This window comes from Ceratotherium simum, chromosome 39 (assembly GCF_057802395.1).
Source record: "Ceratotherium simum simum isolate JZ-2026a chromosome 39, ASM5780239v1, whole genome shotgun sequence".
NCBI lineage: Eukaryota > Metazoa > Chordata > Mammalia > Perissodactyla > Rhinocerotidae > Ceratotherium > Ceratotherium simum.
Window position 1 is genome coordinate 8905914 of NC_141938.1, and position 16961 is coordinate 8922874.

At 37.4% G+C, this 16961-nt stretch overlaps 2 protein-coding genes across 2 annotated transcripts; one reads left to right on the plus strand and one right to left on the minus strand.

Annotated features, from left to right (window-relative positions):
• The first annotated feature begins 1766 nt into the window (after positions 1-1766).
• Positions 1767-2830, plus strand: LOC101388344 (olfactory receptor 7G3-like). Its single transcript, XM_004434164.3, has one exon. It carries the CDS (start codon positions 1826-1828, stop codon positions 2828-2830), a length of 1005 nt encoding a protein of 334 aa, XP_004434221.2. The 5' UTR covers positions 1767-1825.
• Positions 2831-15685: 12855 nt separating this feature from the next.
• On the minus strand, positions 15686-16642 carry LOC106802450 (olfactory receptor 7G2-like). Its single transcript, XM_014790416.2, has one exon. It carries the CDS (start codon positions 16640-16642, stop codon positions 15686-15688), a length of 957 nt encoding a protein of 318 aa, XP_014645902.1.
• Positions 16643-16961: the final 319 nt, after the last annotated feature.

Below are 16961 nucleotides of genomic sequence, written 5' to 3' on the forward strand. Positions count from 1 at the left end.
GTTAAACAGAATAGAATGTGCATGTATTTATCTCATACACTGCTGTGTGGGCGGGCGGGGGGGTGGTGTTTATTTGTCTGTCCTGGAAAAGGTAAGTAATTTCCAAAATAAGATCTCATTTTCTCATCTAATTGTCATGACCATTTTTCAATAACATGTACTTCACACTTACCAGGTGCTAGGGTGCCATTTATGTTGACCAATTTTTTTAAGTCGCCCAATTATCAAGACATTTCAGGTATCGAGATATACCATTATCAATTCTCTTTTTTCCTCTTTGGAGAGGTTGGCAATTTTTTCCCTCTTTCTACTACAGTAGCAACTTGTCAAGCAGCTTGGACATTGGTATTGGTAGATTTCATCTTTTTCATCTTTTGCATCTCAGGATTCCTCTTTGAACACACTAACAAATTGTTGCTTTTTATTTTTTTTTCATTCATTTCAAGCACCTATGCATTTCAACCTTCCTCCAATTCTTCATTTTGAAAAAAAAAAAAAGAGGACTGTATGTATCACCTTATAAGATTGTTTTAGTATTCTAATATTGTGAGAAAAGAGAATCTGATTGATATAACAGGTTAAGGTTTCCAGGAGCATATTCTAATCTTGATCTCAGGTTCTGACATGGATCCTGCTTTGATGCTGTAATCTGCTAGATACTACCTATGTGGTCAGAGATGAGAAGACTTTCAAAGTCAGGGAAAGAACTTGAGGCTTTCAGGTGGAAGTTTCAAAAGCCAATTAATGGAATCTGATCAGCCCTTCAGGATGCCTAAATTTATACTATTCAGTGTTTGCTTCACCTGGTGGTATGAGCTCAGCTCCAAAGTCTGGAAGCCTGAGTTCAAATCCATTCACCACCTCTTACTAGAGTGTCAAGTATTTGATATCCATAACTTCACTTCACTTGAACTTTATCTGTACATGAAGTCATGGGTAAACAAGAGGATGGTAGGAGCACTTGATTCATAGGTCACTAGAGAGAATGAAACTAGTTAGTATGATGAAAGTGTTGGCAACTGTGAATGGCAATATAGTGCTTTATGTGTTAATGGGAAAGGGAGCAGTTTATGATAGTTATTATAATTATTTTACGATATATGCTAATATCATGATTAACTACAATGAGTATAGAAAGGGTTTTGTGATAAGAACCCAATGATAAAACACTGAAATATAAATGGGAAATTAAAAGGACATATTTTGATGACTCATTGAAAGTGAAGAGGTTTAACTGAGTCATGGACTTGAACTCGTGGACACACCACTTTGCAGAGAATTGATGTGTCAGGCCATCAGTTGCCTCACTAATTATGCTCATCCGGCTCCCACCTGTGGATGGGTTGATTTTCCATTCCCACAATGAACTATATTCTAGAACAGTGGTCCTCAAGTAAAACCCAACTAGCAGCAGCATTTGGAAATTTGTTAGAAAGGCAAATTTTCAGCCCCATGTACAATCTCCTCAATCTCCTGTTGTGAGTGTGGAGCCCAGCAAGACAGGTTTTAACAAACCCACCAGTTGATCCTGATGCAAGAACAGTTTGAGAAAGTCTGCTCTAAATCTCACATTTAATATGATTGATTTCTATTTCCCAGCTTGCTAATTTGAAGCTTTTGAGAATTCTCAAAGAAAAGGGCATCCGTTGTTTTGTATTTTGTTCCTATTAGCTGGTACAATGTGGGAAGTGAGTAAATAAGATTTGGGTAATTAGGTAGTGTAGGAGAGAGGACAGAAACAATAGAGGTTGAGGAAGGAAGAGAGACAGAGAAAAGCAGAATGAAAGGGAAAGATGAGTAATAGTCACTCCAATTCACAATATAGATGTCAAGGATTTCTAAAATAAGGGGTCCTTGTACATCTGGTATGGGTTATATCACCTGTATTTTTCCCATCAGAGTCATCAACAATATGGACTCAGAAAACCAAACAGGTGTAGCAGAATTCCTCCTCGTGGGTCTCTCCGAGGATCCAGAACTGCAGTCCCTCATCTTTGGACTTTTTCTGACCGTATACCTGATCACTCTGCTTGCAAATCTGCTCATCATCCTGGCCATCGGCTCTGATTCCCACCTCCACACACCCATGTACTTCTTCCTTTCCCACCTTTCCTTCACTGACATCTGTTTCAGCACCACCACGGTCCTTAAGATGCTTGTGAACATCCAAAGACACAGCAAATCCATCAGTTACACAGCCTGTCTCACCCAGGCTGGCTTCATTCTACTTTTTGCAGGCTTGGAAAACTTTCTTCTTGCAACAATGGCTTATGACCGTTATGTGGCCATCTGCCATCCACTGAGGTACGTGGTCATCATGAACCCCTGCCTCTGTGGCTTGCTGATTCTACTCTCTCTGATCTTAAGCACTGCAGATGCCCTGCTCCACAGTCTAATGGTGTTGCGACTGTCCTTCTGCACAGACCTAGAAATTCCCCATTTCTTCTGTGAGCTTGCTCAGGTCATCAAACTTGCCTGTTCTCATACCATCATCAATAACATCCTGGTATATTTAGTGACTAGCATATTGGGTGCTGTTCCTCTCCTTGGGATTATTTTTTCTTACATTCAAATTGTCTCCTCCATTCTGAAAATGTCATCAGCTGGGGGAAAATATAAAGCCTTTTCTACCTGTGGATCTCATCTCTCAGTTGTTTCTTTATTCTATGGCACAGCTTTTGGTGTATACATTAGTTCTGCAGTCACCCACTCTTCCGAAATGACTGCAAGTGCCTCTGTGATGTATACCGTGGTCCCTCCAATGTTGAACCCCTTTATCTATAGCCTGAGGAACAGGGACATGAAGGGAGCCTTGAGGAAACTAATCTGAGGAACATTTCTATTTTTGTTATTGCATCATCTGGCTTGGACTTGGGCTTTGAGAATGAGTCAAAGTACAGGAATACAGGGTGACTGAGATGTCTGAATCTTCCTTCACCAAGTTCTTAAACTATAATGGTTAGATAACAAAATAGCACGGGTAGTTTAAGTGAGGTTTGAACACTGACGTTGGTCTTCTCTAACATTGGGATTTTTGGAAGTTTATGTGAACTCCCTGAGCTTGATTTTTTGGTCAGCTTCCATTGAAGTAGAACGTGAGACAGGGATTCTTTCTATAGTGATTTTGAGGGGAATGTTCTTAGGAGAAATGTTAGTGACAGACAGAGAATAAGATAGGGGAAGGAAGTAAACCAGGGTGTCATGATAGCCAGGGGACTAACCTCAGTTAGATTTCAGGTGCCTTTACCACACGCAAAAATATTTAAGTATGTGAGGAGATAGACATGTTAATTAACTTAACCGTAGTAAAAAATTCTTTTTGTATGTATATAAAATCATCATGCTGTTTACCTTACATATATAAGAAAATTTTAAAGAAGTAGAGAGAAAAGCATATAATTCTCCTGGTCTCTCAGGGTGAGGCAATCAGCCAATAAGAATTTGGCAAAGAAAGGAGTTTGTCAAATTAAGGTCATTTTGTTAATGGTTTCCTTTCCTATGCAAAAGCTTTTTAGTTTGATGTAGTCTCACCTGTTTATTTTTCTTTGCTGCCTGTACTTTGGTGTCAAATCCGAAAACTCTTTGCCAAAAAGAATGTCAAAGAGCTTACCCTCTACATTTTTTCCTAAGAGTTTTAGTTTCAGATCTTTTATTTAAATCTTCAATCCATTCTGAGTTGACTTTTGTGTCTAGTGTAAGTTGGGGGTCCAGTGTCATTCTTTTTTATTTTTAATGGCTTATTGAGGTAACATTGGTTTATGACGTTATATAAATTTCAGGTGTACATCGCTATGTTTTCACTTCTTTATACATTCTTGAATCCTCAATACTTGAAAGAGCAAGTATCTGAATATCTTTGAAGAGAAGTCAGCAGAGCCACCTGGCTCCAGCCCACTTACCATTTTATGTTTCAGTTCTTTTTGTGGTACATGGAAAACTTTATCTTTTTTTGAGTCTGATTCTTCCGTCACCAAATTATTCCAAAATCACTAGATAATGTAATGACCAAGTACATTTTAACTTGACATTGAAACTTGAATTTTCTTTTTTGTTGTTCTGTTTTGTTTGAGAAAGGTTTTTCATTCTTGCCTCAATCCCTTTTCTCAGGTTTCATACAAAAAGAACATGAGGCAATGGTTAAAGTCTTAGTGATATTTTGGTGGCTGGCTCTCAGAAGAAGGATAGATGTAGAAGATGGATAATGCAGGGAAAGGATGGAATCAGGAAGGATGACTGTTGTCATATTTAGAGTTGGCTTCTGCCTGCTCCCATGATAAGAACAAGTCAATTGAAACCCAACATTAAGCCTACAGTGGGTCATGGAGCTCACCTTTCATACCCCAATCCAGTAACTCCTGGGACCCGTCCCTGGTAAACCACATCCCTTTGAGTCAACATCAGCATATGTTATACTCAGTTGTATTGTCTTTGAATTTGGCATAATTATATCATCTCAGTGGTTTCAGATAATTGTGAGACATTCGAACTTCATCAGTGAGGAAGCCTTCAGTTCTAATGAGAAAAAAATTCCTATCTCTAATATGGTCAAACAATAAAGAAAGCTGTCTGTCATTACAAGGACTTCAGAGGTAGGGAATGTATATGAAGAGGAGAGTAAGGCTCATTCATTTCCCAATTTGTTAGCTTAGCCCTAGGGATGGTTCTACTCAATTTCACAAGATCCAGCTATTCCACTACTAAGTATTTATCCAAAAAATATGAAATCAACAATTCAAAGAGATTTGTGTACCCCTATGTTGATTGCAGCATTACTCACAATAGCTGAGAGGTGGAAGCAACCCAAGTGTCCTTCAACTGATGAATGGATAAAGAAGATGTGGTATATATATATGCAATGGGATACTACTCAGTCACGAAAAGGACAAAATTGTCCCCTTTTCAACAACGTGGATGGACCTTGAGGGTATTGATTAATGTTAAGTGAAATAAGCCAGGCAGAGAAATACACTGTGTGATTTCACTCGTTTGTGGAAGATAAACAAACACATGGATAAAGGGAACAGATTAGTGCTTACCAGAGGGGAAGGGGGTTGGGGAGTGGGCAAAAGGAATAAAGGGGCACATATGTATGGTGATGGATAAAATTAGACTTCTGGGGGGCCGTCCCAGTGGCATAGTGTTTAAGTTTGCATGCTCCACTTTGGCTGCCCCAGGTTCGCGGTTTCGGACCCTGAGTACAGACCTACGCACTGCTCATCAAGCCATGTTGTGGTGGCATCCCATGTACATAAATAGTGTAAGATTGGTACAGATTTTAGGTCAAGGATAATCTTCCTCAAGCAAAAAGAGGAAGATTGAGAACAGATGTTAACTCAGCGCCAATCTTCCTCACCAAAAAAAAAAAAAAATGTTAGACTATTGGTGGTGAGCGTGATGCAGCCTATACAGAAACTGATAAATAATAATGTACACCTGAAATTACATAATATTATAAAACATAATGACCTCAATAAAATAATTAACAAAAGAATATGCTATACATATAATGGGATATTATTCAACCATAAAAAGAAGGAAATCCTGCAATTTGTGACAAACAGGGTGGACGTTGAGGGCACCATGCTAAGTAAAATAAGTCAAATAAAGAAAGACAAACATCATATGATCTCATTTATATGTGGAATCTAAAACAAACAGAACAAAAATCTGAGCTCATACATACAGAGAACAAATTGTTGGTTGTCAGAGGTGTGGAGTGGGAGGTGAGCAAAATGCACGAAGGAAGTCAAAAGTTACAAACTTCCAGTTATGAAATAAGTGTCATAGGGATGTAATGTACAGCATGGTGACTATAGTTAATAATACTGAATTGAATATTTGAAAGTTCCTAAGAGAGTAAATCCTAGAGGTCTCATCACAAGAAAAAAATTTGTAACTATGTATACTAGGTATGGTGACAGATGTTAACTTGACTTATCATGGTGATCATTTTGCAACGTGTACAAATATCGAATCATTATGCTATACACCTGAAACTAGTATAGTGCTATATGTCAATTATACCTCAATTTAAAAAAATTAAAAATAGAATTGCCGTATGATCCTGCTATCCCACTTCTGTGATTATGTGTAAAGGAAACTAAGTATTCTGAAGTGATATCTGATGTCCTATTTTCATTTCAGCATTATTCACATTAGCCAAGATAAAGAAACAACCTAAATGTCCATTGATGGATGAATGGATGAAGAAAATTTGGTGTGTATAGGAAAAAACACTATTATTTAGCCACACATACACAACACACTACTATTTAGCCACAAAAAAGGAAATTCTGCCATTTGTAAAAACATAAATGAACTCAGAGGACATAATGGTATGAAATAAGCCCAACGGAGAAAGACAAATGCAAACAAGTATGGTGTCACTTAAATTTGGAATCTTAAAAAAAAAGTCAAACTCATAGAAACAGAGAGTAGAATAGTGGTTGCTAGGTGCTGGGGGGTTGAGGCAATGGGAGATATTGGTCAAATGGTACAAACTTTAAGTTATAAGATGATTAAGTTCTGGGGAATCTAATGGACAATATGGTGAATGTACTTAATAAAACCCTATTATATACTTGAAATTTGTGAAGAGAATATATCTGAAGAGTTCTAACCAAAATACATGGTAACTATGTGAAGTGATTGATGTGTGAATTAATTTGATTTGGTAACCATTTCACAATGGATACATACACTATATCATCACATTTTACACTTTAAATTGTATAGTTTTATCTGTGAATTCTACCTCAATAAAGCTGGAAAAACAAATAAAATATTTTTTAAAACTCCAAATGTTGCTATTTTTAATGTTACCATATATAGTATAAAAATAGAGAACGTGGAAAATACATAAATAACTGCTAAACACAACAACGTGAACAACCGATATCAGAAGCACAATCACGGGAATAAAAACCAACACAAAGAATTTATTCATTAATTTAAAATTTAACAAGGTGAAAAGGAATCAAACTCATATAGTAAATTGTATATAGATATATACTGGGTCCTAGAGAGATGCATCAGAGTCTTACGATAATGACAGTCTTATAAGACAAGAATAAGCAAATGCTGGCAGAATCAATCCAGTTTCTGTCTATATGGCTACATTGTCTCTTCCTTTTCTTTGTGTCCTTTCCACTTCTGTCTATCTCAAAAGTATACATGTAATTACATTTAGGGTCCACCCAGATAACACAGAATAAGCTCCTCCGTAAATACCCTTTTCCAAATCGGCACAATCATCTTTTTGTCATAAGTTAACACTTACCAGGTAGGAAGATTAGAGTGCACACATATCATTTTGAGGGCCAACATTCAACTCACTACAGAGATGTTCTCTGGTTAACTCCATCGAAAGATCTATCAACAACTTACCCAGGGATGGACAGTCATATTTCTGTCTCTGGGCATCATGTCTGAGTATGACACCTCCATTTGCTGCCACCACCTGGTGACCCTGACTAGAACCAGTCCTAAGACAAAGAATCTTCATGTAGAACTGAATGGATTCCTACTCTTCCTAAACATTTCCTATCTCTGAAGTCCCTGTAATAAATGATAACTCTTTTAATATTTGGTCATACTGAATGTGGAGTTTCTTATTATTATTACAACTGAAGGCTTTCTCATGGATGAAGTCAATTATGTCATAATCATCTCATACCAGTGATATAATCTAATTATGCCAATTTTATAGATAATGAAAGTGAGTACGGTCGATGCTAATATTGCCTCAGACGGATATGGTTTACCAGTGACTGGTCTCACTAATTAGTAAATTGGGAAATGAAAGGTTGGCTCCCTTGCTCCACTCTAAGCCTAACTGTGGGATGCAATTGACATGGCCCTATGATGGGATTAGGTGGAAGCTAACCTCTAGATTTGCCCACAACCTTGTTTCAATTTTTTCCCTGCCCTATCCACCTCCTTCAACTGAAAGAGTTAAAAAAAAATCACTAAAACTAGAACCCCTGCATCAGTCTCTGCTTCTAAAGAATCTGAGCAAAGAAATTGAATTTAGAGAATTAACATCATTTGTTAAACATCTCAGAACAAGACTAATAGCAACATCATGACTCAAGGCAAAGTTGAAATTTTCTCAGCCATTGTGTTATCTACTCATTTAGGAAGAACTTGCAGATGGACGATCAGGCATTCTGCCTCACCCAGGATTTTGGTCACTTTGATTCATTCTAGTAACCCCAGTCCAAAGTCGATGGCACATTGACAAAAAGAAGGTCTGCTTCCAATGAGTTTGCTCAAGGATCCCTTCAGGTCCCTGTTCCTCAGGCTGTAGATGAAGGGGTTCCTCAATTGAGGAACCTCAATGTACATCACTGAAGAAGTCATTACAGTCTTCCTAGGAGTGTCAGTAACTGCAGAACTAACGTACACACCAAAAGCTGTCCCATAGAACAAGGACAGAACAGCAAGGTGAGACCTACAGGTCGAAAATGCTTTGAGCTTTCCTCATGCTGATTGAATTCTCAAATTATGATGTTATTGATGAGTGTACCAGAACAGGTGACCTTGAGGACCTGAGCAAGTTCACAGAAGTGATGGATTTCCAGACCCTTGCAGAAGGACAGGGGCAACACCATCAGACCGATGAGGAGATTTCCTGAGTTGGTGACCAGGTACGTGGATAGAAACAGGCTGAAGATGAGGGGCTACAATTCTGGATCATCTGTCAATCCCAGGAGAAGGAATTCTGGAGTATCGGTATGATTTCTAGATTCCACCACCATAAGATTACAAGTAAATGTCCTCAGGATTCATCTATCTTGTAGAGTGTGTCAGAATGTCCTTCTTTTTTAAAACTAAATAATATTCCATTGTATGTATATACCATATTTTGTTTATCCAGTGTTCACCATTGCAAACTTCAGTTGCCTGTTTCACAAAGGAACTTGGAAACTTTCATCACTGAGAAAACCAACAGCCAGCTTAGCTGCTACAGTCTCCTCTCAGCATTTGTCACTAAGAATCTCACAGGTTTTGGCCTTCAAAGACTCCAACAGCTTGTGTGCCACCCCATACCCACTACCATGGAGACTTGATCCTGGAACCCAGCATGGACACTGAGCACATACCAGCAGCTGGTCGCAGTCCCTTCAGCTGCATACATGCATGCAGCTAACCCATTTCCTGTCACTGGCCTCCACCCCCATGGCTATCCCTGAAGTGGCACAAATGCATACCACTAGCCCCAGAAACCACAGCTGTACACACACAAGCATAGAGCCTCGAACTCTTGCACTTTATCTTTTGACACCAGCCAATGGCCGTGACCCTCACCACCGTACAGATGTCTGTAGCCAACTTGTAACACCATGGAAGAGACTTCAGCCAGCACCTAAAGCAGAGTGCATGCACACTGCCAGCTCTGGACGTCACACTGTGTTTCTTAGTCCCTCATCACTGGTGGTGCTGCAAGAGAAAAGAGGTTGATCAAATACAAGGGAAAGTACATAAGGTAATTAGCAGATTTCTCAGCAAAAACCTTGTAAACCAGTAGAGAATGGGATGATGTATATGAAATATTGAAAGAAAAAAAATGGACAAACAAAAATACATTACCCAGGAAACTGTCCTTTAAAACTGAAGAACACATAAATACAAAGGTAAGAACAGAAATAAATGAAATAGAGAACAGAAAACAATAGAAAATATCAACAAAACTAAGGACTGGTTTTTTTGAAAAGATAAACAAAATTGCCTAACCTTTAGCTAGACTAATAAAAAAAGAGAGAAGACTCAACTAAATAAAATCAGAAATGAAAGAAGAGATACTACAACTGATACCACAGAAACTCAAAGGATCAGAAGAGACTGCTATGAACAATTATATGCCAACACATTGGACAACCTAGAAGAAATGGATAAGTTCCTAGAAACATACATCATACCAAGACTGAATCATGAAGAAATAGAAAATCTGAACAGATCAATAAGGAACCAGGAGCTTGAATCAATAATCAAAATCATCCCAACACAGAAAATCCCATGATGACATTGTTTGACTGGTGGATTCTACTAAATATTTAAATACAAATTATCACCAATATTCCTCAAATTCTTCCAAAGAATTTCAAGAGAGGCAACACATCCTAAATCATCTTATGAAGCTGGCATTACCCTGATAACAAAGCCATGTAAAAACATCACAAGAAAAGAAAATTATGAAGCAATATCTCTGATGAATACAGATGCAAAACTCCTCAGCAAAATATTCACAAACTGAATCCAACTCCACAGTAAAAGGATTACTTACCATAAGCAAATGGTATATATCCAAGAACTCGAGGGTAGTTGGTAAGAAAATCAATCAATGTAATACATTGCATTAATAAAACAAAGGAGAAACCAGACGATCATCTCAATTGGTAAAGAAAAATGAAATTCATAAAATCCAAGACCCATTCACCGTAAAAACTCTCAGAAAACTAGAGACAGTGGGATAATTTCTCAACACGGTAAAGGATACCTAAGAAAAACCCACAGCTAATGTCATACTCGATGGAAGACTGAAAACTTTCTCTTTAATATCAGGAACAAGGCAAGGAAGCCTACTTCACCACTGCTGGTCAGCACTGTACTGGAAATTCTACCCAGAGCTATTAGTCAAGAAAACATAATAAAAGGCATCCAAATTGGAAATGAAGAAGCAAAACTACATCTATCCACAGGAACATGATCCCATATATAGAAAACAACAAAGAATCCACAAGAAAGCTACTGCGCTTTTCTTGCAACTCCACAAAGTTGCAGGATACATGATCAACATACCAAAATCAGTTATGTTTTTACACATTTGAAAGGAATATAAGAAGGTTATTCCATTGAAAATAGCATCTAAAATAATGGAACATGTTGGAATAAATTTAACCAAGGAGGTGTAAGACTTGTACGTTGAAAACTAAAAGCATGAAAAAAACTAAAACCTGAAATAAATTGAAGACATAAAAAAAAGGAACAATATCCCATGTTTATGGGTAGAAAGACTTCATTGTCAAGGTGTCAATGCTATGCAAAGGAACCTAGAGATTCAATGCAATCACTCTCAATATTATTTTTGTATAGAAATGGAAAATGCCTTTTGTGTAGATACAGAAAAAAACTAATCCTCAAATACCATGGAATTGCAGGGGGCTGAATTAGCCATAACAATATTATACAGAACAAATTCCAATGACGTATGCTTTTTGAATTTGGATTTGAACACAGTTGGAAAGTTTTTCAAATCTAAACATAGAATTACCTTAAGACCCAGCAATTCCACTCCTAGGTATAGAGCCAAAGAATTCAAAACATGGGCAAAAACAGGTAATTGTGCATCAATGCTCATAGCAGTATTAGTCAAAATAGCCAAAATGTGGAAAGAACCCAAGTGTCGATCAACAAATAAATGGATAAAGAAAATGTGGTAAATGTATATACACAATGGAATATTATTCAGCCATAAAATGGAATGAAGTTCTGAAACATGCTAAAACATGGATGAACTTTCAAAACAATATGATAGAGAAAATAAGCCAGACACAAAAGAACATTTTTTTATGATTCCACCTATATGAAAATATTTAGGGTAGGAAAATTCATAGAGACAGAAAGTATACTATAGGTTGCAAAGGGATGGTTGTGTGGCATTAGAATGAAAAGTTATTGCTGAATAGCTTCAGATTTCTATTTGATTCATGAAAAAGTTGTGAAACAGATAGAGGTGATGATTGCCCAACATTGTGCACGTAATTTTGCCCCAAATTTCACCCATAAAAATCAAGAAAATTTCTAATTTTGTGTTACACATATTTTACTACAATAAAAAATAGACTAAACGTGTATCAAGCACTTTAATCACTTTATAGACTGTCACTATCAACTTTTCTAGTCTCAAAGAACTGGATTTGATATATTTTTCCCGTATTATGGACAATTGGTTGAAATTATTTCAGTGGTTATCAATATTGTTACAGTAAACTGTGAGTTGTCACAGAAGCAGTCAAATTGTATTACAACACACCTTGTGACTATAACTGACAGCCATTGGGACTTCTTCGTTACCACAATAAACTGGTTTTTAGCTGACTGGTGTGCTACAACAATTAAGACCTGCCATATTAACACAGAGGTTAATACAAGACAAGATTGGAAGATAGAGCCCAGACAGAGAGCAACACATAAATGAGTGGTTTATGCAAGGACATAAAAGTGAATTAGATTCCTGCCTCACATCAAAGGCAAAACTAAATCCCAGTGATGGCGTTCAGAGCAGGCCACCCCAAGATGCACCACTCTGGTATGCAGATTATTTCAAGCTGAAGACAATAAAGGCTCAGAAGACTCAGGACGAACATTTGAGTTTCCCCTCCCAAACTGCCTAAAGAAGTTAAGACAGAAGACCTGTTTCATGAAGGAGCCACTACTATATGATGGCTGTAGTATAATGTAAAAAAAGGTGCTGTGATAGGAAAGGCACCAGGCCCATCTTACCAGAAATTCTGTCTCTCCCAGGTGACATTCTTTAGGTGGCCCTGAAGAGAGTTTTCAGACAAACATTTGCATTTCCATCTTCATGTGAATTGTCTTCTTCCCCTCTGAAAACCCAAACCACTACTCCCACAACACCTTCCGTGTCTTTAGCTAAAAATACTTAAATGAGCAGCTTAGTCAGAATGAAGAGTTGCTCAGTTCTCTTCCTGAGTTTCTCCCATGTATATATGTTGTTAAACTTTGTTTGATTTTCTCCTGCTAACCTGCTTTTTTAATTATTTGGCCAGCCATAAGAACCTTAAGGGAAATGGCTGAGGGAGATTCTCCCTCTTCCCTAACACCAGGAAGGATATTGTTTCAAATGTAAAAGCCAAAAGAGTAAACCCTTCATATTGAAGTAACAGTGGGTTTCATAAACAAGACCTATTGAGTACAAGCCATTATGGAAAGCACTGGCAAATTCAATTACATTAAAACTAAGCACTTGTGTTCATCCAAAAAAAAAAAAAAAAAACCCAAACAAACAAAAGATATCCAAAAACAAGACACCCACTTAAAAAGAAATTTTCAGTGCTTATCACTGACTAAGAGTAATATTCTGATAATATAAAGAAGTCATGTGAATCAATAAGAAAAAAAATAAACAGCTCAATAGAAGTACCACAGATATTTAAAAGAGCAAAAAATAAATATCTGAAAAAATTATCAACCATATAATAATAAGTCATAACAATTAATGAAATCATTTTACACCCTTTAGATTATTAATATACTTAAAATATCATGGCAGTGATATGGATCCTCAGGACTTTCTAATATATGTAAATTTGTTCAATGACTTAGGAAAATTCTTTAGAAGTACTCATAGAGAAAAGATTATCTCTTATGTCCAATATTTCCATCTCAATTATAAAACACTCTTTCATTTCCACCAGAAGACATATAAGAGAATATTTAAACAAGTTTATCCCTAACACCAGAAAACTGGTTACACAGAAACAAAATTTTCATCAGTATCAGAAAGGACATCTATCCTTTAGATATCATAAATAATGTGAAAAATCCAGAGTATTAGAAATGAGTTAGTTACCGCTACTATGAACAACATGATTGAACCTGAAAAGGGCAATAAGAGGAAAACAATCAAGATGCAAAATTCATATATTAAGATTTAACAAGTAAGAAAACAGACAAATTTATAAATTGGACAGAAATACAAACAGAGTGATGTCAATGATGTTAAAATCTATTAACCATTCCATAGGACAGATATGATGAAATACAGTAAATTTCCTAGAATTCAAGCTAAAAGAATAATTTAAAAGAAAATAAGTACAGAATTCAAGATAATATTTGCTACTTGATAGGACAGAGTGATGTGAGTGGGAGATGCTTCGGGTGGATTAGATGACAATGGCATTGCTCTATTTTTATCCCCCAGATAGAAAAATGTGTATTTATTATGTTACTATTCTTTCAGAGCTACAGATAGATTTAATGCACTTGTTAGTATATATTATATTAAAAAGTAAAATTAAGAAAGGCTTCCCATATTCCTAATTCTAAATTCATTCTCCATATTATTTTAATATTGAATTAATGCACTTCAGACTTCAGAGATCATCAGAATCTCACTGAGTGCTTGTTGAAAAGACTTATTCCTCATATGCCTTTGTCGAGATTCAAAGGCAATAGTTCTTGAGGGAGGTTTGGGAACCTGTCATATGTGCAAAGGCCCCAGGTGATTCAAGTCTACACGTGTTCTGTTAAAATCAATGCAGGAAACTCTGCACTAGGAGGTACCATGATTCCCAGGCAGGAACTGTATCCCACATGTAGTGCTGAAATAAAACCACCCCCTCAACCTCCAATGATGACTGGAACAGAAGGCTCTCCAGCAACTTCTTTGATCCTCCTTTGAGACCTCCACTGTTTACACCCTCACACCCAAAGAGATCATCCTTTGAAATTTTGAGATTATGAGAAATGTGATCTACCTAATTTGCTAACTTTTCCTTTTCCTTTCCTATTTTGCACTCCAAATCTCCTTTGCACAGTAAAGTAGTTCTCCATAGAATAACATTCCTCATAAAGACACCTTAAAAATGTATGCATTATAACCCTGAGTGCAGCCAATGATCTAAGAGATCAATGATACTATTAATTTTATTCAATTAGGATCTCTGTGTGGACTCCACCAGAGATGAGTAAGAAAGACAAGATCAGACGACTAAGGAGAAATGTGAAAACTCAGAGACATTCTTACAAATAAGCCAATAAGAAGTTTTAAAAGCAAATAAGATGCCAGAATAAGATAACCAATGATCCTGTTCATGGTAAAGGGACTGAAAGATATATATTTTGGATGACTCCATTCAGCGTTAACTAGGGGAGAAGAGTCATATTTCTTTCTCTGGTCATCATGTCTAGCTATGATGCTTGTATCTGTTGCAGCCATCCGGGTCCATGAGGGGAACTGGCCCCAGGAAACAGACACCATGGAGCAGTAAATTAAATTTCCTCTACATTCCCTATCTCTGTAGTCCTTGTAATGAAAGATACCTAGCTTTATTGTTTTGGCATATCCCTGTCAGGGGTACTTTCTCTTAGCAGAAACAATGGCTTTCTCACAGATCAAGATCAAAGGTCTCATGATAATCTCCAACCACTGATAATCACGCCATAGAAAGCTTATAGATGGTAAAAATTAGTATAGTGGATGTTGATGCTGTCTGGCACAGATACTGTTGACCACTGCCAGGTCTCAGGATTTAAGGAATTGGAGGATGAAACAACAGCTTCTCCCATGTCTCACAGTAGGCTTGTCTCTGGGGTGCAATTCACAAGGTGCTAACCCAGAGACCAGACAGAATCAAGTCTCTGCTGTGACCACAGACTTCTTTGATCCTAATCCTGAACTATCTGACTTCTCCCAATTTTCTTCTTCTGATGTCCCAAAAAATATCAGTATAACCCTTGCCTCAAGTCAGCTTCTAAGGACACCACCAAAGACACTGAGATTAGGGAATGGAATTCGTTTTTTAAAACACCACAGAGCTATAGAAACAGCAGGTTAGTTTTCAAACCCAAGTTACAATTCAATTACCTGTTATACTATCGAGTCATTTAAAAGAAGTTGATGATGCAAGAATAAAACATTCTGGCTCACCCAGTACTTCTGTCACTTTGACCCATTGTAGAAACAAAGAAGAGAATGTGTCCTACTGATGAGTTTTCTGAAGGCTCCCTTCATGTCCCTGTTTCTCAGGCTATAGATGAAGGGGTTCAGCATTTGAGGGGCAACAATGTACATTACTGAAGCCACTGCAGTGTTTCTGGAAGAGTTAGTAAGAGCAGAACTGAGGTACACCATGAAACCTGTCCCATAGAATAAGGACACAACAGAGAGGTGAGAACCACAGGGAGAAAAAGCTTTATACTTTCCATTCACTGATGGCATTCTCAAAATGGAATAGACTATCTTAGTATAAGAGAAAATAATTCCACACATAGGAATACCAAATAAGCTAGTTGTAAAATATATCAGGATGTTATTAATGAGGGTATCAGAACAGGCAAACTTGAGAACCTGAGCCAGTTCACAAAAGAAGTGAGGGATTTCCAGGTCTTTGCAGAAGGACAACTGTAACACCATCAAACTATTTAGCAAGGCAACTACAATGCTAAGAGAGAAAGAGAGAAGAATCAGCAGGACACAGAGTCGGGGGTTCATGATGACCATGTACATGAGTGGATGACAAATGGCCACATAGCGGTCGTAGGCCATTGCTGCAAGGACAAAATTCTCAAATATGCCAAAAACCAGGGCAAAGACAATCTGGGTGAGGCAGCCTGTATAAGTGATGCCTTGATTCTGTGCTTGTATGTTCAGCAGCATCTTTGGGATTGTGGTTGTGCTTATACAGATGTCATTAAAGGAAAGATTGGAGAGAAAGAAATACATGGGGCTGTGGAGGTGGGAGTCAGAGATGACAGCCATGATGACGAGCAGATTTCCAAGGACGGTGACCAGGTACATGGACAGGAAAAGGTAGAAAATGAGGGGCTGAAGTTCCGGATCATCTGTCAATCCCAAAAGAAGGAATTCTGGAGCACATGTGTGATTTCTGGCTGCCATGTTGATGAATCTGATGGAAAAGATGGGATGAAAAGAATATGAAATGAAATGTCCTGGATAAGCAGCAGATGTATCAACTGGGAACTTATTAGAAATGAATAATTGTGTTACCACTCCACACTTACTGCTGGTAAACACTGGGTGAGAACCAGCAATGTAAGTTTTAACAAACGCTCCAGGTGTATTTGGTATATGCTAAAGTTTGAGACACTGCTCAATATAAAGAAAAATAACTCAATATTGTGAACCCAAGAGAATATTCAAATCTTTCCCTCTGCTAATTTGTCCCTCCATCTTCATCTCCCATTCTTCCTCTTCT

Coding starts and splice junctions, on each gene's coding strand:
- LOC106802450 (XM_014790416.2), bottom strand. CDS start 16,642: ATGGCAGCCAGAAATCACACATGTGCTCCAGAATTCCTTCTTTTGGGA.
- LOC101388344 (XM_004434164.3), top strand. CDS start 1,826: ATGTCAAGGATTTCTAAAATAAGGGGTCCTTGTACATCTGGTATGGGT.